At 44.5% G+C, this 27520-nt stretch overlaps 1 protein-coding gene across 2 annotated transcripts in view; it reads right to left on the bottom strand.

The window, feature by feature from the left end:
* Positions 1–27520, bottom strand: part of dock8 (dedicator of cytokinesis 8) — an 83539-nt gene that overhangs the window by 16458 nt on the left and 39561 nt on the right. For both annotated transcript variants that reach the window (XM_083784499.1, XM_083784500.1), the window contains 25 exons: positions 27224–27360; positions 25942–26035; positions 25669–25831; positions 24089–24206; positions 22007–22077; positions 21597–21741; positions 19623–19724; positions 18872–18967; positions 18507–18741; positions 17890–18054; positions 17565–17743; positions 17184–17273; positions 16159–16254; positions 15734–15883; positions 14899–15012; positions 11668–11823; positions 11185–11327; positions 10454–10617; positions 10140–10291; positions 7217–7399; positions 6620–6746; positions 6023–6110; positions 5108–5204; positions 4784–4918; positions 3423–3575 (listed from right to left, as the gene is read on the bottom strand). In XM_083784499.1, the coding sequence (XP_083640625.1) occupies positions 3423–3575; positions 4784–4918; positions 5108–5204; positions 6023–6110; positions 6620–6746; positions 7217–7399; positions 10140–10291; positions 10454–10617; positions 11185–11327; positions 11668–11823; positions 14899–15012; positions 15734–15883; positions 16159–16254; positions 17184–17273; positions 17565–17743; positions 17890–18054; positions 18507–18741; positions 18872–18967; positions 19623–19724; positions 21597–21741; positions 22007–22077; positions 24089–24206; positions 25669–25831; positions 25942–26035; positions 27224–27360 (3353 nt within the window). The remainder of the gene's footprint in view (positions 1–3422; positions 3576–4783; positions 4919–5107; positions 5205–6022; positions 6111–6619; positions 6747–7216; positions 7400–10139; positions 10292–10453; positions 10618–11184; positions 11328–11667; positions 11824–14898; positions 15013–15733; positions 15884–16158; positions 16255–17183; positions 17274–17564; positions 17744–17889; positions 18055–18506; positions 18742–18871; positions 18968–19622; positions 19725–21596; positions 21742–22006; positions 22078–24088; positions 24207–25668; positions 25832–25941; positions 26036–27223; positions 27361–27520) is intronic.

Raw genomic sequence — 27520 nt, 5'->3', positions numbered from 1 at the left:
TATGCCCCCCCTCGTCCCCAACTCTATGTGTGTGTGTGTGTGTGTGTGTGTGTGTGTGTGTGTGTGTGTGTGTGTGTGCGTGCGTGTGTGTGTGTGGTGTTTCACAAGCAGCCTAAATGATGGCCTAAGTCAACACATCCCCCCATCTGTCTCTCCATCTCGTCTCACCCCCCACCCCTCTTCTCCTTTATATCCCTATAATTCCCTCAACCTCCCTTCCAAGCCCTCCCTAACTCCACTTGAACCACAGAAAGATCATTTTATTGATTTGATCCATTTCTGGGAAAAGCTTTTTCTTTTTATATTACCACAATCTAATAGAAACGACAGCAGTGAGTGAGAGAGCGGCAGACAGACATACAGAGAGAAAATGGAAGATGGAGGGATGAGAACAAACATAGGTAGAGAGGAGGCTCTAATCTATACAGATGAGTCATGTAGCTGCTACGCTAATTAAGATCAGTCCGTATGTAAACAAACAGGGGAACGCAGAGAGTTACAATTACAAGTAATTCACCTAAAATTAAAGACGTCTGTTTGTGTGTACACACTATTTGTGTGTGTGTGTGTGTGTGTGTGTGTGTGTGTGTGTGTGTGTGTGTGTGTAGCGTCTAGTGCAGTAGTTCCAAACTGTTTAGCCAAGGGCCCAAAAGATTAGTTTGACGTTTCCCCGGGATCCAAACTAGTGAAAAAACGAACTATCTATAAATGCACCAAGTCTCTGTGCATGTGTACATACGTCTGTACGTCTGTAATCCACGTAACTCAAGAACCGTTCGCCCCACCAACTTCGACACATGCGTTCCAACCCACCACAGGGGCTGCAGTGCGTGGTGTCGAGTCGGTCTGACCCACAGTTGTCCAGAACCTGGACAGGGCCCCTGCCCAGTGTCCATATGGAGCTGGCCTGTTCTGACATCATTCTGACGTCTGCAGAGGCTCCATATTTGGGCATGCCTGACAAATAACTCCATATATGGGCATAAAAAGGACAGAAGACATAATTTCTGGGTGCTCTGGAGAGGGAAGTCTGGAGCACTCTGGTGGAGCTGTTGCCCCCGCGACCCGACTACGGCTAAGCGGTTGAAGATGGACGGATGGATGGATGGGTAGGTATTGTAGGTAGATTTTATTTTATTTTGTTTTATTTGATTTATTTTTAGTGTAGTCTGTACACAATGCTAAACACAGAACACGGGTCTAGTGTACAGTCTGTACACAATGCTAAACACAGAACACGGGTCTAGTGTACAGTCTGTACACAATGCTAAACACATAACGCTGGTCTATAGTGTACAGTCTGTACACAATGCTAAACACAGAACACTGGTCTAGTGTACAGTCTGTACACAATGCTAAACACAGAACACTGGTCTAGTGTACAGTCTGTACACAATGCTAAACACAGAACACTGGTCTAGTGTACAGTCTGTACACAATGCTAAACACAGAACACTGGTCTAGTGTACAGTCTGTACACAATGCTAAACACAGAACGCTGGTCTAGTGTAGTCTGTACACAATGCTAAACACAGAACGCTGGTCTAGTGTAGTCTGTACACAATGCTAAACACAGAACACTGGTCTATAGTGTACAGTCTGTACACAATGCTAAACACAGAACACTGGTCTAGTGTACAGTCTGTACACAATGCTAAACACAGAACACTGGTCTAGTGTAGTCTGTACACAATGCTAAACACAGAACACTGGTCTAGTGTACAGTCTGTACACAATGCTAAACACAGAACACTGGTCTAGTGTAGTCTGTACACAATGCTAAACACAGAACACTGGTCTAGTGTACAGTCTGTACACAATGCTAAACACATAACGCTGGTCTATAGTGTACAGTCTGTACACAATGCTAAACACAGAACGCTGGTCTAGTGTAGTCTGTACACAATGCTAAACACAGAACACGGGTCTAGTGTACAGTCTGTACACAATGCTAAACACAGAACACTGGTCTAGTGTACAGTCTGTACACAATGCTAAACACAGAACACTGGTCTAGTGTACAGTCTGTACACAATGCTAAACACAGAACACTGGTCTAGTGTACAGTCTGTACACAATGCTAAACACAGAACACTGGTCTAGTGTACAGTCTGTACACAATGCTAAACACAGAACACTGCTCTAGTGTACAGTCTGTACACAATGCTAAACACAGAACACTGGTCTAGTGTAGTCTATACACAATGCTAAACACAGAACACTGGTCTAGTGTACAGTCTGTACACAATGCTAAACACAGAACACTGCTCTAGTGTAGTCTGTACACAATGCTAAACACAGAACACTGGTCTAGTGTAGTCTATACACAATGCTAAACACAGAACACTGCTCTAGTGTACAGTCTGTACACAATGCTAAACACAGAAAACATCAAGTGCTGCAGCAGCTACAATACAGTGAACAACACAAACATACTATCTCCTCATCTGCATTCCCTCCCTGCATCCCTCCCTTCTTCTTTTTCTACTTTGTTCTTTTGTAAGCTCCTTCCTCTCCACTTTACCTCTTATCTGGCTAAAAACATTATTGTGATTTTCTTTCCTCTGAAACTCACTCACTCTCTCTCTGTGGCCTTGAGTCCCATTCACTTGCACAAACACTTTTACAATCAAGCACACGCTCATACTTTCTTTCAGTTGCAGAGAACACACACACACACACACACACACACACACACACACACACACACACACACACACACACACACACACACACACACACACACACACACACACACACACACACACACACACACACACACACACACACACACACACACACACACAAAGAGTTCTAGCTGTCATTAGTTGAAGAAGGGAGAATGGGGTGCTCGACAGTGACATATCTCCATGCTCACTGCTCAGTGACACATCCTGTAGCTGAAATGTTCTCCACTGAGCTCAGAATAGAATGGAAAAGACATTAAAGCTGGGTGAGAGAGGAAAAATGAAAACCATGGAATAAGAGGATGTTTGAAACACCCACCCTCTGTGTGTGTGCGTGCATACTGTATGTGTGCATGCGTGAATGTGCACGTGTATCAGAAGCAACCCTCTTAAGTGACCTTACATGAAATATAATCTGACATTGAAGTGTTGAGATGCTGCCTCCTCATTTCTTTCTGTGCAGCCTTAGAGATTGATATGACAGAGAAGGAAGCAAATGACTGACACCTGCTCCCTGTGTGTGTGTGTGTGTGTGTGTGTGTGTGTGTGTGTGTGTGTGTGTGTGTGTGTGTGTGTGTGTGTGTGAGGTGTGTGTGTGTGTGTGTGTGTGTGTGTGTGTGTGTGTGTGTGTGTGTGTGTGTGTGTGTGTGTGTGTGTGTGTGTGACTGTGTGTGTGTGTGTGTGTGTGTGTGTGTGTGTGTGTGTGTGTGTGTGTGTGTGTGTGTGTGTGCTCACGCTAGCATTGCTGTAGCTGTATCTCATGATGAGGTAGAGAGTGGCACAGGCCTGGCTCCTGTTCTCATCCACATGGCTGCTGCAGAACTGGAGAACCTTCTGACAGAGGTCTGCACACTGCTCCGCCTCCTCCTCGAACAGCAGGTCCCCAAACTACACACACACACACACACACACACACACACACACACACACACACACACACACACACACACACACACACACACACACACACAAACAAACTGGATAAACATACCGTAAATAATACAAAAGTATAAGTATGCATTCACAGAGACCATTCAGTCAGTGCAAAGCACATATACACAATTCAATACAATGGACCACAATGGAAACAAGCCCCTGGGGCTTTTTGTGATATACTTTTAGCATACCTTTGACTGTACTACATGTACTGTTAATTGATTGATTGAATGTTAATGTTAATTCAATCAATCAATCACTCAATTAATCAACAAACATTTGTCACATTCTGTGCCTATGAATTGCCTGGGATGGAACACCAATTAAACCAAACCTTTTAGCCCGAGACCCAAAAGAGAAATTGTATGTCTCCCCAGGACATTCACTTGTAGTAGATTGTCTATTCAGATTGTCTATTGTCTAAATGTGCTCCGTTGCTGCAAATCGCTGGGCGCTCTGTTTTAATGGTCCTAAATATCCCCGGGTGTTCATGGGCCCCATCACTTCCAGCTATGGGACGTAAAAATCTGATCAGCATTTACCTCTGTTTCAAACCTCCATAAATCAGAATTTTGGAGAGCTGTCCTTGGTGGATCTTCTGCCATCCAAAGTTTGGATTTAATTTGTAACTTTGTACCGCGTCGCTCCAGACATACTGTATAAACATGTCTGACGACAAGTAAGCAGTGTGCTTGCGCTAATGTGTGTGTGCTGAGTGTGTGTGTGGAGTGGGGGGGGGGGGGCAAAATCCTTCTCTTAAAGTGGACACGGATGGTGGCACAGGTTAACTTCATAAATGCTAATGCTAGCTGGCAAAGAAAGTATTACGTTTTTGGTCTTCAAGCATAGGTTCTAAGCCACTCTGATACACACTCACACACACACACACACACACGCATGCACATACACACAGCTGTACCTTGACCACCAGTGCTCGCAGTGTGCTGAAGGTGTGACAGAGGAATGTGCTGCTCTGGTTGTACTGTAACTGTACTGTAACTGTACCTTGACCACCAGTGCTCGCAGTGTGCTGAAGGTGTGACAGAGGAATGTGCTGCTCTGGTTGTACTGTAACTGTACTGTAACTGTACCTTGACCACCAGTGCTCGCAGTGTGCTGAAGGTGTGACAGAGGAATGTGCTGCTCTGGTTGTACTGTACCTTGACCACCAGTGCTCGCAGTGTGCTGAAGGTGTGACAGAGGAATGTGCTGCTCTGGTTGCAGGTGAGGCAGTGGAGCAACACCCTCAAGACCCCGCCCACCACACTGTCCTTACAGTCAGCCAATGGCACGGCCTGGACAGGAGACGGACAGCTCAATCAACAAATTGCAAGATCACGTGATGCTGCATGTGTACAATCCTTATATTTGAGATTGGACAATATTGTAAAATCAACAACATAAACCATAAACAAAGGCAGTAACAGGAGGCGTCATGCATTTATTTTGGACAGTGTATACGCTCTGCAACATGGTGTCCTGACCTGGACGATGGTCTCCAGCAAGTCCAACACTATGAGGTTAGCCTCTGTAGCCAGGTTCCCACTGATCACTGCCTCCTGGTCCAACTCTGCCTTGGTTCTGGTGGGAGGACAGATATACACGTTACAGTTACTCTAGAGCAGGGGTCTTCAACAGGCAATCCAGGACCCCCTAGGCCTAGCCCTAGGGGGTCCTCAGAGTTATTACAGTGGGGCCGCCAAATCTTTGTGTGATGGGACCGTTTTTAGTTTTTTACATTAACCACTTCAAACCCTATTAAGCATCCCTATTCTGGGGGGAACATTAGCTGAAAATAGCAGCTTACAAGCTTACAAAGTATCTTAAACACAAAGTGTTTAAGTGGTTAAATGTCTGGGAACAATATACCATGTATTTTACACAACAGAACACAGAGGATCGTGTTGTCAAACAAATATTAAACTATCTCTAAAATGTAGTGGGGGTCCCGGCTTCATCTCTTACCCAGCTAAGGGGTGGTTGGTCTGAAAAACATTGACAGTTCTCAACATTCTGCTCTAGAGGACAAAGAGAGCAATCCAGGGTGGATCTACAGTAATACCTCATGTGACCAGACTGTGATATCAGTCGTCTATGACGTATGACTCCTTACAGCACAACCCCACTCCATTATAAAATTAAAAGTTACAAATTTCACAAATATGAGATGACACATTTATGGAGGTACTTCTGTGGCTTTCTGGCAGGTTGCATACAATGATTGGCACTGATCGCTCCAGACCAAGAAAACACACACGTCACAGACCCTGTCATAGACGGCGGCTATCCTCTTACGGAGCCACACCGTAAAAACGAAAGAAAGATCGAATGAGAAAGTAAAGGACAGGGTGGAAAAAAGTTGTGCCAAGAGGAGAGAGAAACAGGAAGGACAGACATACTTGTCCTGCTTGTCATTGGTCTGTCTCCACTGGGTCAGGTCTTTCCTCCAGCGCAGGTTCTCCCTTTGTCCCATGGTCCTGTCCATTCCTACCCGGGTCAAAGGCACTCACTTAACAGCTAATAATCGAAATGAAGCTCATAATGCTCTGGGATCAGTACATACAGTATGTGCCATAGTAAACGTTCAAATAGGATACTCAATTGCATACAAAATAGGAGTCTTGCCTGCAAAGTTTGAAATTAATATTAAGAGTTAGCCAATTAACCACTTAAACCCTATTATACTTGGGGTTATTAAGTATTTCCTTCTAGGTTCAAGGTTCAAGTTTATTTAGTGTCTCCGAAGGGCAAATTGGGTTGCAGCATAGACAGTAAATTAAACAATGAAACAGCACAAATAAACAAACAGTTCACATAGCAGATACACCAAATCTCTTTGGAAAAAATATGCAATATCTCGCAACGTGTCATGTTGTAGATGGGCTGTTTTGGATGAAAGTTCACCTAATGTGACAAGCGCAACATCGGGATGCTATGGTTTACGTGTGAGGGAGAACATGGAGGAAGTGAGTTAGTGTGTCAGGATGTCCGTGTACCTCCAACCCGTTTCATCATCTCTCCACGGGCTCCCATTCCCCTCAGCAGGGCCTCCTCCAGCTGGAGCTTAGCCTGCTGGGACTTCTGTAAGGCCTGGGTACTCACCTTGTCAGTGCTCTGCTTACCCTGCAAGAAATTATAGTTACATCCCCTATGGAGACACAAATACTTTCCTTTGTGTGTCCATAGGGCAGTGGTTCTCAAACGTTTTTGTCTCAGGTCACCTCTGTAAATAACAGTTTCATCCAAGGCACCCCCTCATTTTGGGGGTGGACTATCCCTTTAATGTATTATCATTACTTATGTATTAATGTATTCTAGACTAGAGGCTGCATAAGCAGTATACAGTATAATGCAGCACAAATTGCACCCAGTGTCCGTTGCATAGTCAGAAACCAACACACAGCAGCAAACCCAGCACAGGTGGGTACATTTTGCCGAAAGTCTGGCTCAAGCAAAACAAACAACGTCTGACTCATATTTCTGAGCTACAGCATTCACTAAACTGCGGTCAAATACAAGATATTTGCAATGTAAACGGGTGCTGTAACTCATGCCCCGGTGTACAAAACAACATGACGAATATGCAAACTGACCCTGTACTCGAAGCAGGAAACGCAGATGGTGAGGAGCTCCAGCAGCTTGTTGAGCTGGGAGGGGGGCAGATCTACCGTCCAGCGCTGGATCAGATTCCTCTCGGCATTCTTCATCACCCACAAGAAACACACCAACAGGTGGCGGCTGGTGTCTGCCGCAAGGGTGGCCACCGATTTACCTTGCTGGGAAGAAGAGCGAAGTGAAATATGAATAGAACAGAAATGTCAGATATAAATCATATAGTAGAAAAACGAATTGCACACACTCTCACACGTGCGCACACACAAACACACACACACATCTCCAGTCCGTCATCGCTGATGTATACAGTGTGCCATATCTCATACTGGATGTCTCCGTCTCTCACTGCTATAGTGCAGTGTATGTGCAGGCAGGGAGGCCACTGATCAACCAAGAGAGAGGAGGAGAATGGAGTACAGATTTAAAGTGATAAGATAGTGTTCCGTTGCATGATTTAAACAAACATCCCCAGACTTCCACGTGTACATATATATACATCCTCCGTTCTTTTTTATCAAAGTGTCTGCAGTGTGTGTACCAGACTCATCAGCCCCGCTTATCGTCAAAGTTTCAAGAAACAGCAAAGGCGCCTGACGAATCTCTCTCACTTTGGCCCCTCTGTGAAGAATGTCTCTTTCTCTCTCTGCCTTCTTAATAGGGGTTAAATCTACTGTAGATGTGGGATCTGATTAATTTGACTTCCTTTCGTGGATGATGAATGGCCACGGCGGAAGGCTACTGCTGTTCCACTCTGTGGCAGCTCTGATGAATGTAGCCATTAACCTCCCTGTGCTTCAGGTGGCACACCTACAACCTGGTTTTTCAGAAGCCACTTTCTTTCCAGTGGAGTCGGCCAGTGGAATCCTACTCGTAAGCTGAGATGGTTACTAGGGGGGGTTGGGGGGATATAAGTCAGTCTATATTTTTGTTATAGTAATTTTGAGTGGTGCAACCACTCCAAGGAACAGCAATGTCCGTGTTCACCTATGTGACGTTAATGTGTGTGTTAATGAGCACCAGTATGACTATGAGTACCAGTAGGGGTGCTGTTGTGCTAGAAACAGAGAGAGAGAGATAGTGCTGCACTGTTGCCTGCTAATGAGAGAGAGGGGGGGGGGAGAGAGGGGAGTTGCACAACTTAGTTCACACGGGTGTGATGTTTTATTTCAATTAGACTTTACCTGCTTAAATAGAGGATAAGAATCCTGCAGAACAGGTCATCAAAAGTGTTATTTGTTAAATAAAGTCCACAGGATGTCTGAGAAACCATCTATGGGGACAAGATGAAAACAGTGTCTAAGTTTCTAACTAAACTAAGTTAGGCAAATAAAGACAGAGCCCTTGCTAGACCCTTCCTTTATGTGCCCATGGCAGCAATCGTATTGCTGTGTGGAAAATCCCCCCCTCCCCTCCTCTTTTGTATAACAACATACATTACATCTGTTGGAAAAAAGCTGAGCGGCCGTAAGAGAAGAGTGGTGTGTGTTCAGGTTTTAGTGCCTGTGTTGTCGCTATGGCTTCATTTGATGGATGTGTGTGTCAGACAAGACGGCCCTGTTCACTCACGATGCCAATGCCTGCCCATAAACCATCTCTCCCGGACATGTGTGCGCGAGCGAGCGTGTGTGTGTATGATTTTCCAGGATGGATGAAGTGCGTGTGTGGCTCTGACAGCTAATCAATCTATCTCCTCTAGCAGCTCACCTGTTATGAGCCACAACACACACATTATACTATGCACACACTTGTTCACGCACCGTTTCAATTTCAAACAACGTAACGCACACTTAAAAAACAAATGACGCTGCTGATATTCACCAGCACCGTAAACCATGCTGATATTCACCAGCACCGTAAACCCGCTGATATTCACCAGCACCGTAAACCATGCTGATATTCACCAGCACCGTAAACCTGCTGATATTCACCAGCACCGTAAACCTGCTGATATTCACCAGCACCGTAAACCATGCTGATATTCACCAGCACCGTAAACCATGCTGATATTCACCAGCACCGTAAACCATGCTGATATTCACCAGCACCGTAAACCCGCTGATATTCACCAGCACCGTAAACCTGCTGATATTCACCAGCACCGTAAACCATGCTGATATTCACCAGCACCGTAAACCTGCTGATATTCACCAGCACCGTAAACCCGCTGATATTCACCAGCACCGTAAACCCGCTGATATTCACCAGCACCGTAAACCTGCTGATATTCACCAGCACCGTAAACCTGCTGATATTCACCAGCACCGTAAACCTGCTGATATTCACCAGCACCGTAAACCATGCTGATATTCACCAGCACCGTAAACCCGCTGATATTCACCAGCACCGTAAACCATGCTGATATTCACCAGCACCGTAAACCTGCTGATATTCACCAGCACCGTAAACCATGCTGATATTCACCAGCACCGTAAACCTGCTGATATTCACCAGCACCGTAAACCATGCTGATATTCACCAGCACCGTAAACCTGCTGATATTCACCAGCACCATAAACCTGCTGATATTCACCAGCACCGTAAACCATGCTGATATTCACCAGCACCGTAAACCATGCTGATATTCACCAGCACCGTAAACCTGCTGATATTCACCAGCACCGTAAACCCGCTGATATTCACCAGCACCGTAAACCATGCTGATATTCACCAGCACCGTAAACCATGCTGATATTCACCAGCACCGTAAACCCGCTGATATTCACCAGCACCGTAAACCCGCTGATATTCACCAGCACCGTAAACCCGCTGATATTCACCAGCACCGTAAACCCGCTGATATTCACCAGCACCGTAAACCCGCTGATATTCACCAGCACCGTAAACCATGCTGATATTCACCAGCACCGTAAACCATGAGGAATGGATCAGAGAACATCTCACCATCGAGGCCATGGAAACGAGAGCGTTTCTTGCCAGGGTGTTGAAGGGGTTCCCGGCAATTGCCATGGCAACAGACTGATTGATGGGAGGGACGTTTTCGAGGTCGTCTTCAGGTCCGCCTGTCTTGTTTTTCCCACCACGTCCCTCAGAGACTATGGAGACAAGCAAGGGTCAAACATGCTAGTCAAAGCAAAAAGTTACCACAAAAGTGCTCCTATCAGTACTTTTCATAAGTGAAACAACCCCCTTGTGCTGTGTTTGTGTTTGTGTGTGTGTGTGTGTGTGTGTGTGTGTGTGTGTGTGTGTGTGTGTACCAGTGAAATCCAGGTTGTTGATGGAATCGATGATAATGCCCACCAGGGGGAGGTAGAGGGTGGCGACCTTGGACCTGACCTCAGGTTTAAGACAGCGGTGGTCCAGGTCGTGGGCACACAGCAGACTGTATGTGGCAGTGATGGCTCTCCTCTGGACCTTACCCCTACACACACACACACACACACACACACACACACACACACACAGGTGAACATTACAGTTCAGCATGCAGTCTGGAGGCTTTGATGGCCTCCCTCTGTAGCTTTCCGCTCGCACGCACGCACGCGCACACGTTTTGATAATTGTTAAATAATTAATAATTGGCTAATGATAACACAGCAGCAAACCATCAACCAGCGTATTATACTGTGAAATCATCCGCATAGATTTCTATTGTAAACGTGACATCATAAATCCCGCTTAATCATGCGGCACAAGAGACATTGATTCAAAGTTGTACTTGTGTGTACAAGCACGCCAATGAATAATGAATTTCTGCCATGACCGCAATGTAATGTAGATGTCTCTTCATTGGTTGTAGGATATATGGGTCATCTAGTTATCAATATACTCCAGCCATCTGACTTGACTTGTGTCACCTCAGCCCACCTCTGAACGATCCCAAAGGAAGTGTGTGTGTGTGTGTGTGTGCGTGTGCGTGTGCGTGTGCGTGTGCGTGTGCGTGTGCGTGCGTGTGTGCGTGTGTGCGTGTGTGCGTGCGCGCGCGTACCCCTCTGACTCCATGTCCAGTGCAGCGCTGAGCTCTGTCAACAGTAGGCCTGTGAGGTAGTGCTGCTGCTTGAACTCCAGTGACAGCTCAAAAAGCCCCAGAATCCTCTGCTGCTCCTGGAAGCTACAAGTACCGGAACTTGTCTTTTGCGTGAAAAGACAGAGGGAAGGTCAGAGAATGGCAAAAACACAATTTGACATTACCATTTATGAACACTGCAGAACTCTCCCATATTTGGAACATTTTGAAAGAAAAACTAAAATGAATAGCCGATCTACCATCTCACAACCATCTCTCAAGCCGCTGTGAGCTGGTAGATCTGCTATTTTCAGCTAATGTTCCCGTCCGAAAATTAGGGTTCAAGTGGTTACGGTAAAATCACACAAAGATCCCCCCGTAGTAACCCCGAGGACCCCCAGTCTGTTGAGATGTGGACACATTGAAGTGGTGTACACTGTACAGTGGAGTGACAGGTGAACTGACCTGCGAGGAGATGGATGGGTTTGGGGAGGCGGGGGCGGAGGCGGGGCTACTGAAGTACAGGCTCAGGTTGAGGTAGTGCTCGTGGCTGCACAGGATACGCAGGAACTCCAGACGCATGCTGATCAGTGAGGGCATGGGGACATTCTTAGCAGACATCTAGGAAACCAGAACATGCTGATCAGTGTGGGCATGGGGACATTCTTAGCAGACATCTAGGAAACCAGAACATGCAGATCAGTGTGGGCATGGGGACATTCTTAGCAGACATCTAGGAAACCAGAACATGCTGATCAGTGTGGGCATGGGGACATTCTTAGCAGACATCTAGGAAACCAGAACATGCTGATCAGTGTGGGCATGGGGACATTCTTAGCAGACATCTAGGAAACCAGAACATGCTGATCAGTGTGGGCATGGGGACATTCTTAGCAGACATCTAGGAAACCAGAACATGCTGATCAGTGTGGGCATGGGGACATTCTTAGCAGACATCTAGGAAACCAGAACATGCAGATCAGTGTGGGCATGGGGACATTCTTAGCAGACATCTAGGAAACCAGAACATGCTGATCAGTGTGGGCATGGGGACATTCTTAGCAGACATCTAGGAAACCAGAACATGCTGATCAGTGTGGGCATGGGGACATTCTTAGCAGACATCTAGGAAACCAGAACATGCTGATCAGTGTGGGCATGGGGACATTCTTAGCAGACATCTAGGAAACCAGAACATGCTGATCAGTGAGGGCATGGGGACATTCTTAGCAGACATCTAGGAAACCAGAACATGCTGATCAGTGTGGGCATGGGGACATTCTTAGCAGACATCTAGGAAACCAGAACATGCTGATCAGTGTGGGCATGGGGACATTCTTAGCAGACATCTAGGAAACCAGAACATGCTGATCAGTGTGGGCATGGGGACATTCTTAGCAGACATCTAGGAAACCAGAACATGCTGATCAGTGTGGGCATGGGGACATTCTTAGCAGACATCTAGGAAACCAGAACATGCTGATCAGTGTGGGCATGGGGACATTCTTAGCAGACATCTAGGAAACCAGAACATGCTGATCAGTGTGGGCATGGGGACATTCTTAGCAGACATCTAGGAAACCAGAACATGCTGATCAGTGTGGGCATGGGGACATTCTTAGCAGACATCTAGGAAACCAGAACATGCTGATCAGTGTGGGCATGGGGACATTCTTAGCAGACATCTAGGAAGTAGGAACCAGAACATGCTGATCAGTGTGGGCATGGGGACATTCTTAGCAGACATCTAGGAAACCAGAACATGCAGATCAGTGTGGGCATGGGGACATTCTTAGCAGACATCTAGGAAGTAGGAACCAGAACATGCTGATCAGTGTGGGCATGGGGACATTCTTAGCAGACATCTAGGAACCAGAATATGGGTCGGGGGGGAATTTACAAATATATCCATTTTTGTTCCTACAATATAGATTATTATTATGCAACTCCACATTCCACTTCTGCCTCCCACATTACACAACATTTTAATAAATAAATAAAGCTAAAAACAAAGAACTAAACAATGATTGCACTACACAAAAAGCTGAAAAAACAGATCCCAAAAGATTATTTTTCAAATGTAGAAGTAATGTCTTCTTGGAAGATTCAAGTCAATTTCTCAAAAGGAAGCCTGGAGCATTGTCTGACATCTGCAACTATGTGTATAGCTCGTAAGAGACCATTTATTTTATTGCATTTAATCCTTCATTTGTCCAGGTGAGTCCCATTGAGATGGTTATCTCAATGGGACTCAAGTGAGCAACAAGCAGGGATTACGACACAACATACAATGCGAAAACAAAAGCACAACACAAATAAAGTAAAACAGCTGCAGACCTGAGTTTTTTAAATCTGAGGTAAACTTTTGAAACCCCCCAAAGCGACGAAGCGCTCCAGTTTAATGTCTTTCCGGAGCTGATTCCAAGACCATCATGGAGCGTGAAAACTAAAAGCAATCTTCCCAAATGTTGTGGACGGACAAGGGACGGTAAAAGGTTGCATGTTATGGGAGCGGATGTTATATGAACTTGTTTTACAATTAAAAATTTTAAATAGCCAACATTTGCCCAATGGTGGCTTTATAAATGAAAATGTGCCAACCACTGTAAAAAGGGAACAGACCTTGGATGCACAGCTGCAGACATACTGGCAACGCCCCCCTCCCCCCACCCGGCAATTGTTTCCCAGTACATCATTCCAAAAGTTCATGATTCCCAGGCACTCCCTTAAGCAGTGAAACAATGTGCCTTTCTCACACTATATTTTACACATTGGTCTGTAGTATTGGCATCAAAACAATGGAGTAGAGATGGGGTAATATGTGTACACATAGTCCACTTGTACTGTAATAATTTAAATCTTGCATTGATCGTCTGAAATTGAGCTACATGACAAACTCCCTGCAATTCATCAACTGCTATGTCCATAATAAAATCAATACACCAAGCTAATCGTTTACTCTCTGAGGATTCCTCAGACATCCTAACAAATTAATCAGATATTGTACCATTTTCTTTGGTACCTCCTTATCTGTAAGCCTTAAACCCTATTATACTTTGTTGGCCGGGGTTCCCCAGGGTTCTATCCTTGGCCAACTCCTTTGTTCCCTCTACAGAAAATCTCGTTGACGTCATGTGTCATATTTTAAGGGCAAATCTTCAAAAGACATCATACATATCCATGATCTTGACAATATTTTCATCGCCAGGCCATGAGTAAGGAGTATGGGGTATTGTTACCCCATATAGTGCGAGACCAAAGACTTCATATACAGTAGTGGAGGCCACAGATTCATAGGTTTTCACTGAAGTTCTGCAACTGTAAGGTATACTGTTTGTATGGGATGCGACTCTGTTAACATAATAGACAGTATTAAACTATACTGTTCCGAAGAGGAACTTCATGAACTGAATCTATGTAGAAACAAGTAAATGACGTTTGGGTTTCTTAACCCCTTTTGGTGTTTTAAACATTATGTTATAATTTAGCTATTGAAAAATAGCAGATCTACAAGCTCATAGCGTGCCACCGAGTGGCGCGCTACGAGCTTTTAGGTCTGCTATTTTTGAAAAATCGTAAAAATGTGGAGCAAATCTTTGAATATATATTCATTCAAAGTGAATGTTTTTAACTCAGGTCTAAATGGGTTAAATTAACCTTTATCAATGTGCAACAAGTATGAGGACTAGGTCATACCTGGTTGCAGTAGTTTCTGACCAGTTGGTAGACAAATCCCCGGTCCATGAGAGACATCAGGTCATAGAGGAAGAACGCCAGGCTTATGTTGACTTTCTCTGCCTGTTCCAGCTCCTGAAAAACCAACAAGAGGAATCAACAAACGGCAATCAATAATGTAATAAGGTGCATACCGCATCCCCCCCAAAAACACGCAGGCATCAGCTCCACCAGTGCCTGTTGTACAAAGCTCGCTGCAGGCAGTAACTGGATCATCTAGTCCAGTGGTTCCCAAACTTTTTAGTCTGTGACCCAAAAGAGAAATTTGTCTCCCCAGGACCCAAACTAATGAAAATAGCAAGTAAAGTAAATTTGTGGAAGTTATTTTTACTCGCAACACACAAATAAAATCGGTTTAGGACCCACAATTTGGTCCTGACCTACTGTTTGGGACACAGTGATTTAGTCTACTCAGTTGACCGCACGCACGCACGCACACACGCAGAGGCAGACGCATGCGCACGCGCACACGCGCACGCACACGCACACGCACACGCACACACACACACACACGCCAATCAGCAGGTGTCAATAGTGCAGTGAAAAGGACACAATCCCTTGCCGGCTTCCCGTCCTCAAACCCACAAATGCTGTGCTCGCTGGAGCGAGGAGGAGGCATGCCACTTCTGGAAAGCAATCCTGGGCTAATGCCCCGGTGGGCGAGTGTTTAACCTCCACGCCTCGGAGGTCACCCCCAAGAGATCAGCTCTTTTGAATGAGTTTTTGGGCTAAAGTTTAGGATAAACACACTGCGATTTAAGAGATCCAAAAATAACATAGCAGTCATCAGCCATACCTTTTGTTGCTTGACCAGGATGGTTCCGATCTCAGCGGTAACCACGCTAACAATGGTGGTGACGTCGTCTTTGAAGCGGTCAGAGAAGCGACTCCTTCGAGGAATATTTTGCTTCTCCAGATGATTGACATGCTGAGCCATGCTTTTCACCTGTAGTGCACACACACACACACACACACACACACACACACACACACACACACACACACACACACACACACACACACACACACACACACACACACACACACACACACACACACACACACACACACACACACACACACACACACACACACACCTATTAATTCTAAAATGACAGAAATACAGTAATAGTGCATTACAGTAAAATTCAGAGTGTCCATTTATTAATTTGTAACAGTTATTAAATGAACAGTCAGGCCCATATAGATTAGAATACTGACCAACAGCTCAAAGAAGAACCAGGCATATTTATAGGCGTTCTCTCTGCAGACTCCTGTGCTGACCACCATCTGCAGGGCCAGCTCCTCATGGAACTGCTGCAAGAGACAGAACACAGAGCCACTCACTCAGGGCACATTGCTTCTAATGGAGGGTTGTTACTCATTCAACCAACACAGATATTATGTGCATTCACTCAGAAGAATATAGGCTGAGCTATAAACAGGAGGATGAATGAAGGGAACTTTTGACATCAGACCTATGCATCAGACATTTATTCATTTACTTGTGAGTTTAATGTCACACTGCCCCCCTGTGGTAACTACTGGTAACAAAAGAAGAGATCAACGAATTTTGGGGAATCTCTTTTATTCTTTTATGTCATATAATAGCATATATTTTGCCAGACCAGGACCAGTGAGGCAGTGTAGATGAGACATCCAATGACACTGTTATATAGTCTGAAAGAGGTTTGGGTTGTGTATGATGTATGTAAGTCCAAACACTGGCAAGATATTTTGCTCCATTGATTAGGAACTCATCATCCAAAATACCAATATATAACATCACAAACACTAGTTAACCCTTCTGTTAAAGAAAAATGTCAACTTCACGTTTATTTAGACATTTTTGACTGGACCCAGATCTTTTTTGAGGAGGACCTTCATTGTACAAGAGAGCTGTTTTACCATGCAGTGACGATGACGAGGAGACTGTTTTAGACTGAATATAAATTTCTAATCAACAGAGCAAGATATCGCGCCAATATCTGGAGTTACATCATGGTAACAAACTACACAAGTGAAACCTCTACCAAACTGTCATTGAACGTTTAAACCCTATATAATTAGATGGCCGCGGGCCCCCACGGCTCTATACTATTTTCAATCTACACAAAACGTCTTCACTGAAAATATCTGATCTATAAGTTCACTGTCCCAGATTAGAGACAATAGGGTTCATGTTGCTTATAATAGTATTAGTAAAAGACATAATACACATTACTGATAGTATAAAAGATCTTTACCTTTCTGTTGGAGGGTCTGGTGCCTCCAGTGGAGCCCTGGTTGCTCGCATCAACATAGGTAGACATGCGGCAGCCTGGGTTATTATGACCCTGGAGACGAACACGGAAACACACAGGTTCCATCACAATGAACGTGATGAATGTGGTGGATGTGTCTGTATTTAACAGTTCTTCTTTGAAGACACTACAAATTTTGTTTTAACTTTTGTTTAAATTCAATTTAGGCATTCAGCGGACACTCTGAATCCAGAGCTATTTACAGTAAGCAAGAACAAAAACATGGTGTTTGACTGTTTGTTGGCAGCTCATCTAGACATGATGGTCATTGGTCCATCCATCCATGTATTAGTGCAAACATGGCAGGTATGTGCTGAGCCGTACCTTGGAGGCCAGGATGTTTTTAACCTCTGCATCCTCAGCAGAGGAGTGTGGAGCCGGGATGTCAGGGTTACTGCTGCTGCGCGCTCTGGACTGGAGCAGCATGTTGCCGACTGCAGACGCTGTAGCCCGGCTCATGGTGCTGCAGCGATTCTCTGCAGCTGGCAACGAACTGCCTGGACCTACATATACAGCAGGACCATGTGTATGTACGTACGGGAGCACGCACGCACGCACGCACACGGACACACACAGTAAGACATATTTTAATCAAAAATATAATTAATCTGGTTATTTATTTTTTTGACCGGGAAGATAAATAAGGTACCTGCAAGCTGGATATCTCGCGTTGCATCAGGCAGACGAAACACCCAGTAGAGGTAGGACGCTAGAAGGCCATTCCTGCCCTGCTGGTCTCTACTCAGCTCCAGGCTGTTATGGAGACTATTGACGACAGACACCACCGACTCAAAGGCTATCTGAGCCAAGTTGGCTGTTGTAAAAGCAAATGCAAAACAACATTAGAGGCTCCTACAATAATGTTGCAAAATGATAGTATATTATATTATAATAAAGCTAATGAATAAAAAGTGGCGTAAAGGCGAATTTGTTCCAATTTGTCAATATTCCAATGGAGGTTGAATTTAGCATTCCTTTGATTCCCTGGCCCGCCCAGACACATATCTCTAAAGCTTAATGTACTATTTCATCGCATAACAGTGTCATTCACTGAAAATAGCTCAACCCAACCCTTTATTTATTGATAGGACACGTGGAGATAGACAGGAAACATGGAGAGAGAGACTGGCAGCAAAGGTCGTCGGGGCCGGGACTCAAACCCGCGACAGGCTGCCAGGCATGTGCCTATAATATATGTGGTATGCGCTTGGACCACTAGGCAAGCGTGTGCCCCGCCATATGGACTATGAATGAGGTGTAACTCACCAGTCTGCCCTGCAATGACCATGGGCTGCATGATGAGGGTGAAGAGCTTATCCAGCACCAGGTGGAGGTAGAGCACCAACGGCTCTAGTCTGGAGGAGGAGAGGGAGATGATGCTGAGCTTCAGCTCCTGCTCCAGCTTGTTCTCTGCAATCTTCTCATCCCTGACCCGCAGGGGGAACGAGGCGCCGCCTTCCAAGGCGTGGCAGAGGGTGAAGAAACGCTCCAAGTGGTTGTCCTGGGAGCAGAGTGTTGTATTAGATATGCAATGGTGGTTATCATGTACAAGACAGACAGATTTTGTAGTCATTATTTTCTTTTCAGTGTATATTTGTGAGTGTGTGTGCGTGCGTGCGTCCATTTCTCACTTGTGCATGTACAGAGGACACAGCCTGAATCTCCAGGTTGAACAGTCCTTTATGACTCTCCATCCACTTAACAGGAGGGACTTGGGTGGGCATTTTCTACATGGACAAAGAGATAGATTTCTTCTTTTTTTAATTTTTATACCACGATTTTGTAACCCAGTTTTCTTTTCACCCAGTGCCAATTATCTAATGTAATCCTGGGCGCTACACTTCCTCTGCCAACCTGGGGGGGCAGCGGACTGACCTCATGCCTCCTTCTATGCATGAGGAGTCCAAGCTGCTTCTTTCCACCTGACAGATGGGAATTTCCCCGGCCGGACGTAGCGTGTGGAAGGGACACGTTATTCAACCAGTTCCTTTCCCCTCCATCAGGCGCCCCGGCTGGCCAGGGGGAAGTAGTTTTAGAGACCAGGATTACGGCATGTTTTTGTGAGGGTATCTACCCTAGTGGACACGGGGAGAACATGCAAACTCCACACAGAAAGGCCCTATCGCCAACCCCTGCCTCGGGTATGGGCACTGATGACGCGGAGGAGGGAACACGCCGCCAGTGCCCACAGCGTCCCCAGCGGGAATCGAACCCAGGACCTTCTAGCTGTGAGGCGACAGCACTACCAACTGTGCCCACCGTTCCATAGCTGGTAATACTACAGATATATGCTACTGTATACACGTACTAGCCTCGATGATAGAAATAAAAACAGAATGGATAAATGAGAGTCCAGTCCAGTGTTAGGACGCTGAATCGTACCTCAGGTGAGTGCAGTGAGTAGTTGGCAGGCAGCCGTTCCTGGGCGATGGGGAGACAGTACTGACCCGTCTGCAGGCGGTCACTGTTCAGTATGGGAAGCCACTGGGCGAGAGGCAGAGACAGTGGATAGCTCTCAGTATGTGTGTACTGTATACATGGTGGATATTGTGATATGACACTACTGCATGGGATTTGGGATATTGTAATGGTGACATGGTTTGAATCACTTAACCCATTTTGACCTGAGATCAGATTCTAAAAATGTCTGTTTGACATGTTTCTATGTCAGTCGTTCTTCGATTTTTCAAAAAAAAGCAGACCTACAAGCTCGTAGAGCGCCACTCGGTGGCGCGCTATGAGCTTGTAGATCTGCTATTTTTCAAAAGCTAAAGCATAACATAAATAACACCAAAAGGGGTTCCTGCCCAAAATGGGTTAAACCTTAATCACTTATGTGGTTTAAGTAAAAAATTCAAATTAAATGGGGGAATAAGTAAGCCCACTAAAACGACCAGATGTTAATTCTTGAGGCAAACCTTAGCGTTCATTTGACTCAGAGAGTGCACTCTGTGTGTTAACTTAACACTGAGGATGTCACTGTGTATATACTGTACCTGTAAGGGATGTGTGTATCCCTTCAGACACAACAAACAACGCAGTGTTCAGTCTCAGCAGACATAGCATTTAACCACTTATTAAGTGGTTAAAGTCTTAAGTCTTAAGCCCTATGTACTTAGTTTACCAGGTTCCCTCGGAGTTCTACAGTTGGTCCGCTCCTTTTGTCCCTCTACATAGACCATCTATAAGCTCACAGTCACAGTGCTTGGCGGTGTGAGTTTAGTAGTCATTCTACAAGTCGCTAACTGTTAACCACAGCGTAGGGACTATAACTGTAGGCTTCATGCAGTTCAAAATGTGCTGCTTCTGTTGATTCTGAAACATCAATCAAATAAATCACTGCATTTGGAGTGTGCCAACTTTTTTCCTTCTTTTTAAGATTGTTCCCGAAGATCAGCACCTCACCAAAGTGACCAAACCCTTGAAGATCAGCACCTCACCAAAGTGACCAAACCCTTGAAGATCAGCACCTCACCAAAGTGACCAAACCCTTGAAGATCAGCACCTCACCAAAGTGACCAAACCCTTGAAGATCAGCACCTCACCAAAGTGACCAAACCCTTGAAGATCAGCACCTCACCAAAGTGACCAAACCCTTGAAGATCAGCACCTCACCAAAGTGACCAAACCCTTGAAGATCAGCACCTCACCAAAGTGACCAAACCCTTGAAGATCAGCACCTCACCAAAGTGACCAAACCCTTGAAGATCAGCACCTCACCAAAGTGACCAAACCCTTGAAGATCAGCACCTCACCAAAGTGACCAAACCCTTGAAGATCAGCACCTCACCAAAGTGACCAAACCCTTGAAGATCAGCACCTCACCAAAGTGACCAAACCCTTGAAGATCAGCACCTCACCAAAGTGACCAAACCCTTGAAGATCAGCACCTCACCAAAGTGACCAAACCCTTGAAGATCAGCACCTCACCAAAGTGACCAAACCCCAACCGTTCCTGCTTCCAAAGGTGCTGCTTGCAAGGTAGTAGTACGTACTACGTACATAGGGCTGTTATGATAATTTTTTGTTGTAAATAAACTTTATTTTTTGCAAATAATTGCGATTATCGATTTAATTGTGCTTTTGGGATATATAAGGATATATAAATAAATTAAAATATATTAAATAAAAATTACTATTCTGTTTGTATACTTTAAAATACCAAAAAATGATAAACATGACAAACAAACAAAAATAAAAAATATATTTTTGAAATGAGTGATTCTATACAAATTAATAAATAAAAATAATTATGCAAAATGAATTGCGTCTAAAATAATTGTGATCAGGCGGGTACGTAATAACTGTGACAGGCCTACTGTAGCTGCACACTGCACAGGGGGTCAGAACTCTTACTGAATATCCTATGAGCGTCTCACAGCTGCCACTCTGGTTCTGTTTCTGCTGACAGCTGATGTGATAGAAAGTGAACAGGAGGTGGTGTCTCTCGGTCAGTCGCGCGGGAAGGGCCACCTTCACTTCCTCGTAAAAGTCTGGGGACCTGGTGGGAGTGGGAAGAGGGAGAGAGACAGAGGGATGGAGGGAGAGAGAGCAGGGTGAATGGGAAGAGGAAGAGAGAGGAAGGGAGAAAGCGAGCAAGCAATCAAGAGATATAGTAAGAGAGAGAGAGAGAGAGAGAGAGAGAGAGAGAGAGAGAGAGAGAGAGAGAGAGAGAGAATCTGTAATTATAATCACATTTATGACAACATTATATGTAGCAACCTGTGATGTGGTTTATTAGTTTGAAAGCAGTATCGTCCACATACTTATTGTGGTACGTCACAGGAGTGTACACCTCCCGCACAAACTCAGGACCGCTCGATTTCCCGAAAAATACCTTTGAATTGAGAGTGAAAAACAGGGTGAAAATGATTAAATCCTTCAAATCGATTAAATTACACAAAGTGAATCTAATACAAAAGGCATTAACCACTTAAACATTATGTTTGTTGTCAAAAATAGCCAAGCTACAAAAGCCAATCTTTTTCAATATTTGTTTTTGCCTATAATGACATTCCTAATGACATTTGTCTGTGGGTTTTATGAACATCTGAATATTCAACCAATGAAAAGTAAGTTATTAACAAGGGCTTGTAACTAAATAATAACTTTACTGGATCTTTTTTTTACATTTCCTGAAAAGTAAAGTTGGACAGAAAAGGTGCAATGATATACTGTAAAGAAAATAGCTGATCTACAAGCTTGCAGACAGACTGATCAGTTCTGCTGTGGTATCAGCAGCATTTGGACTACAAGCTTGTAGACGGACTGATCAGTTCTGCTGTGGTATCAGCAGCATTTGGAGTCCATGGCCCTCATTTATCAACCGTGCGTACGCCAAAATATGGGTGCACGCCGAAATTACCGACATTTTCGACATTTACCATTTCCGGCAAAGCTTGAAATTGAACTTGACAACGTTCAAAACTCACGTCTGCTCGGGAGCTGGCGTACGCTTTGTCCTCACCTGTTTTTCTGTCGTAGAACGGCGGAGCAGCATTGTCTGACCAGCTGAGAGGCTGCCAAAGGCATCGAAACATATGTATTTACTCCTAAAATGTTAATATAAAAATGTATGTATATGGGCTAAGAAAAAATGAATAGACCTACAAGATGTGTCTTTGTGTCATATGAAATTTGTAGGAGCTTTCCAACTTTACAATTAAAATCGCGCTTGATTTAAGCCATTTAAAGTGTTTTGCATGAGCGCATACATGCGAGGATTTGGGCTGTCTGTGCTGGAATATTTCCATGACGTTGGAAAGTAGCCTATAGTGCAATGCAGCTGTGGAGATTCCCAACATGCATGGGTAGCCTATATACTGTAGCCAAATCTACAGCAGGCCAATGTCTTTCTGGAGTTACGGTATATGCAATCTCCTCCTCGTTTAATAAACCCGACGCGTCACTGGAATGCCAATGTGCCGTGCCAGCGCAAGTGCATGCAGGGGAACCGCATCGGCTAACCCAGCCATGAGTCAGCCCACCACCACCAGTACCATATATTTTGGCTGCACATTAATATAATTGACAGTTGACAGCCCTGCAGCGACTAGCGACTGCGAGGCAATCTAAATAGACTGTCGAACGGAACGTGCATGGTCAGTTGGTCACGGACGGACCACAGTGATAGAGAGAGACAGACAGACAGACAGGACAAGAGGAGCGCCTATGCAAAACCGAGGCGTGCCGCGTGTGTGTGCCTATTTGTTATTTAATTCATGGTTCACAGGTTCAGGTTTTCGTTCACTAATATATCTTGTTGTATATTAAATTAAAAAGACTTTAATAATTTAATATACCAACTATAACAACACACAGTGAAAGTTGCTTGAAAATTGCGATATGTGCGTGCGTGTGTGCGGGGGGTGAGGCGGGCAGCAAGGGAAGCGAAGCAAGAGGAGAAACAGACAGCTTTATTTAATTCATGCAGGTTTATTTATTTAAGATACAACAAGTTGCGTGTGCGTCTGTCTGTGTGTGTGTGTGTGTGTGTGTGTGTGTGTGTGTGTGTGTGTGTGTGTGTGTGTGTGTATGTATGAGAAAGGGAGCCGCAAGGCAAGCGAGAGAAACAGTTTTTTCCTGTAACCACGGAAACCAAGGATCGTATTGCATGTGTTCATGTCGCAAAAACGAGGGCGAGGCTTGATTCCATAGGGCGTGCCAGATATATTTCAGCCGTCACATTTATTAACGTCGGAACGAAATTAACGAAGGATCAGCTGTTTGCGATCACTTTATAAATGCCGTGGCGACGTGGGTGTACTACGAAACCTGCACTCGAATCTGTGGCAGATTTGACACTCGATTGATAAATGAGGGCCCGTGTGTTTCAGAGCTGCACTTACAGGCAGCGAGCAGCTGGAGTCCTCTCCACTCATGAACTGGAATTTAATGCTGATGTTCCGTGCCGACGTCAATCTGTTGACAAAGTTCAGCCTCTGAGGGTAGATGTAGAGCAGGTTCCTACAGAGAGAAGACAGGCGAGGAATCACACATCGTTTCTGTTCAATACACAATGTTATCTCAAGTCTTAAACACACTCCTTCAGACTGGAACAATCTACCTGTTCATATTCGGTCATTAACATATTTTCAATAGTTAAAACTATGCTGTCCTCTCACCTTCAGATTAACTGATTAATCCTGTTTTGACTCAGTCTCATTAGAACAGATCTATTCTATACAATGATTCACATTATGTGCTTTGTGTATTGTTGTTGTTGTTGCTGTGGGGTGGCTCAGGGGTAGTGGCTGGATGGTAACTGCAAGGTTGCCAGTTCGAACCCGGGCTCCCTCAGAGTTAGTTAGTGTCCTTGAGCAAGACACTGAACCCCTAATTGCTCCTGATGTGCAGGTTGGTGCCTTGCATGGTTTCCGCCGCCATCAGTGTATGAATGTGTGTGAATGGGTGAATGCGATCCACAATCTATATAAAGCACCTTGGATAAAGGCGCTATATAAATGCACCATTCACCATTGTTGTATGTTTGGTTTGGTCATCCTCCCTTGGTTGTTCTTGAATGGTTTGTTTTTAGTTTTTGTTCTGTTTTCTAAATGCATGTATATATGACAGCCAACTCTGTCAATTCTTATGAAGACCACTGGAGGGCAACCTTGGCATAGTAAAATATCAGTCATGTAAGAGGAACAAGTTATCCAACCATAATAGTTTGAATGACTACCAGTAAGTGATAATTACTATCACTATACTATGTTGTTGACCGCCTGGGGTTTTAACACAACACTTGAAACCTGATATACAAGGGAGATGCCATTGAGCAGAAACATCCACTAGCATGTAATTATCATTCACATGGCTTGTTTGCACATGGAGTCAAACAGGTTGAGTCGATATGTTATTTTTTAACAATTACACTGTAAAAGCATGTACTTTAGTGTGTCTCTTCACAGTGCTCATCTATCAGACACTCTCACGGGCACCTTGAATTACAGGGTGGACCAAAACTGTTGGTACGATGAGATGACGAGTGACACTAACTATTTCTATCTCTAGTAGAAGTACATTGTCTGTAAAACACATGTCTTGTTTACACCTGAAGCTATTTGTATTTAAATACCTCCATGGTACATTACACTTAGATTAGGTTTAAGACCTTGGAAGAGCAGGGATACAAAGTACAATTTATACACAGTGCACAAATGTGCGTGTGATAATAATAATAACAACAACAACATCTCTGAGGTGTGGAGTCGTTAGCTGGAGATAGCCATAAGGAAGAGGTGTTTTGAAGGTTTGGAGGGTTGGGGCTTCTCTGAGAGTATTGGGGAGTGCATTCCGCAGCCAAATCAAAAGCTCTATCGCCCCAGTTACGTAATTGGTCCTGGGGACCTCGAGGACGTTGCCGTGTGTATATGTATACTATATATACATATGGTATGTATAAATGTGTTGAACACAAACTCACCGGTAGATGTTGTGCGGTACCAACACCTCATTGGAGGGGAACTCCAGCACCTCTTTGATTGGTCGAATGTTCTTCTCAGCCACAGGGATCAGAGGGATGAGCTCTGAGGAGAGGCAGGCTGGTGGCATGTCATTGACTGGTGACATGTCCAGTTTTATGGTACCTGAACACCAGGAGAGAGGTCACACAACATTATTAGAACCATACAGAGCACAGTACACTTAGTAAAAATCGGAAAAGAAAAGGAATAGAGCTCCAGAGTTGAAACACAACCTGGTATGGTCTTGAATCTCCCTTTTGGAGTAGATGTCTTCTTAATTTCTGACAAGACCTTTAACAAGTCGTCATCACTCAAACGATCTCCCTCCTGAAAAAACAAAAGGTGTAAACTGTAAAGGGTGCAAGAAAGTAGACACATACAACTCAAACGACACTCAACCCTCAGTATTTTTCTTTCAATATAACAAATATAGCATATAAATTGACGGTTGTCATTCCAAAGACTAATTAGTTGAACACAGAGTTTTGGTTGCACTGTTTTGGTTTGATTTCATTGAGTTCGACTTCACTCGTTACAGCCATTCTGCATTGCACCCGGTCCCAGTACAAGGGCATGTCTCATTATTGACAGGAATGTCAGCGCAGTCTAGGACACAAACGAAGAGTTGACGTCTGGTGCTGGTCACAGTCCCTCAGGAAAGAGGGAGAGTGAGACAGGGTGAGACACGCAGCAAAGGTCAGACTCTAAGCTCATGCCCAGACTGCTAGGCCATTTTGGGGGTCCTTTAAAGGTAAAGGTTTGAGAACTTACGCTTTTTAGAAAACCAACTGAAATTGTGGCTGCACAGACTTTTGTATATGTATGTATGTATATGTGGATGAAAACACATGAAAATATTATCCACATGTCTGCCTCTGTCTCTCTCGCATGAGTGGAATGTAGTATATCTGTTGTGTCTCAAGGAAACAATGACACAGGACATTTTACAAATTACTTGCCAGGTATGCAGGCAGGCAGGCAGTCACGCATGTGTGTGTGTGTGTGTGTGTGTGTGTGTGTGTGTGTGTGTGTGTGTGTGTGTGTGTGTGTGTGTGTGTGTGTGTGTGTGTGTGTGTGTGTGTGTGTGTGTGTGTGTGTGTGCGTGCGTGCGTGCGTGCGTCAGAGTTGGCAAGTAGAGCAGAAACTGAACTGGCAGCAGAACAGGCCTTGATTTTTAGGTTCCACTTCAAAACTTCAAACTTCCTTTCAAACTAAATGTCCGTACACACCGGGAGCATTTGTGTCATGAGTGCATCCACACAGAATACGAATAATTATGTGCTGATAAAGCAAAGTAATTGTATTTTTTGACACCAGATCGGTTTTTCATGAACAGAAGCGTATGAATGAGACATTACCAAATGAATAGGTTGCTGTGAAATGTTCCCAATGTTCCCATTTTCGGATGGTTTATTTGTCACGCTCCCAGTGTGTTAAGGTCCATTAGTCTCACAAAGACGTAATAATAATAATAATAATACAATAATTTAGTTATGTGTGTGTGATCAATCTTACCTGCTTAAATAAAGTGCTGATGGTGATGTTAGCAGGTTTGAAGGCAGAAACATTAAACGGTTGATCCTCGAGGCTGCTGAAACGCTCCGAGTTCCTCCTGGGCATCTGTGCTCTCCTGTCCATACTGCTGGACTTACCTGCAAGTACAGGCACAAGAGACCAATTAAAACACAGCTGTTAATTTTAGCCAATCGCTAAAATGATCTACTGTACATTATGTGCACACTGAGAAGTGTCACATTTGAGGCACAAATTAGATACTCTAGATATGCGCACAGTCAGGCGCACACAATTACA

This window comes from Protomyctophum parallelum (assembly GCF_964188405.1).
Source record: "Protomyctophum parallelum genome assembly, chromosome: 15".
Taxonomy (NCBI): domain Eukaryota; kingdom Metazoa; phylum Chordata; class Actinopteri; order Myctophiformes; family Myctophidae; genus Protomyctophum; species Protomyctophum parallelum.
The sequence above is the reverse complement of the archived record's forward strand: the minus strand, read 5'-3'. Positions and strand labels throughout refer to the sequence as shown.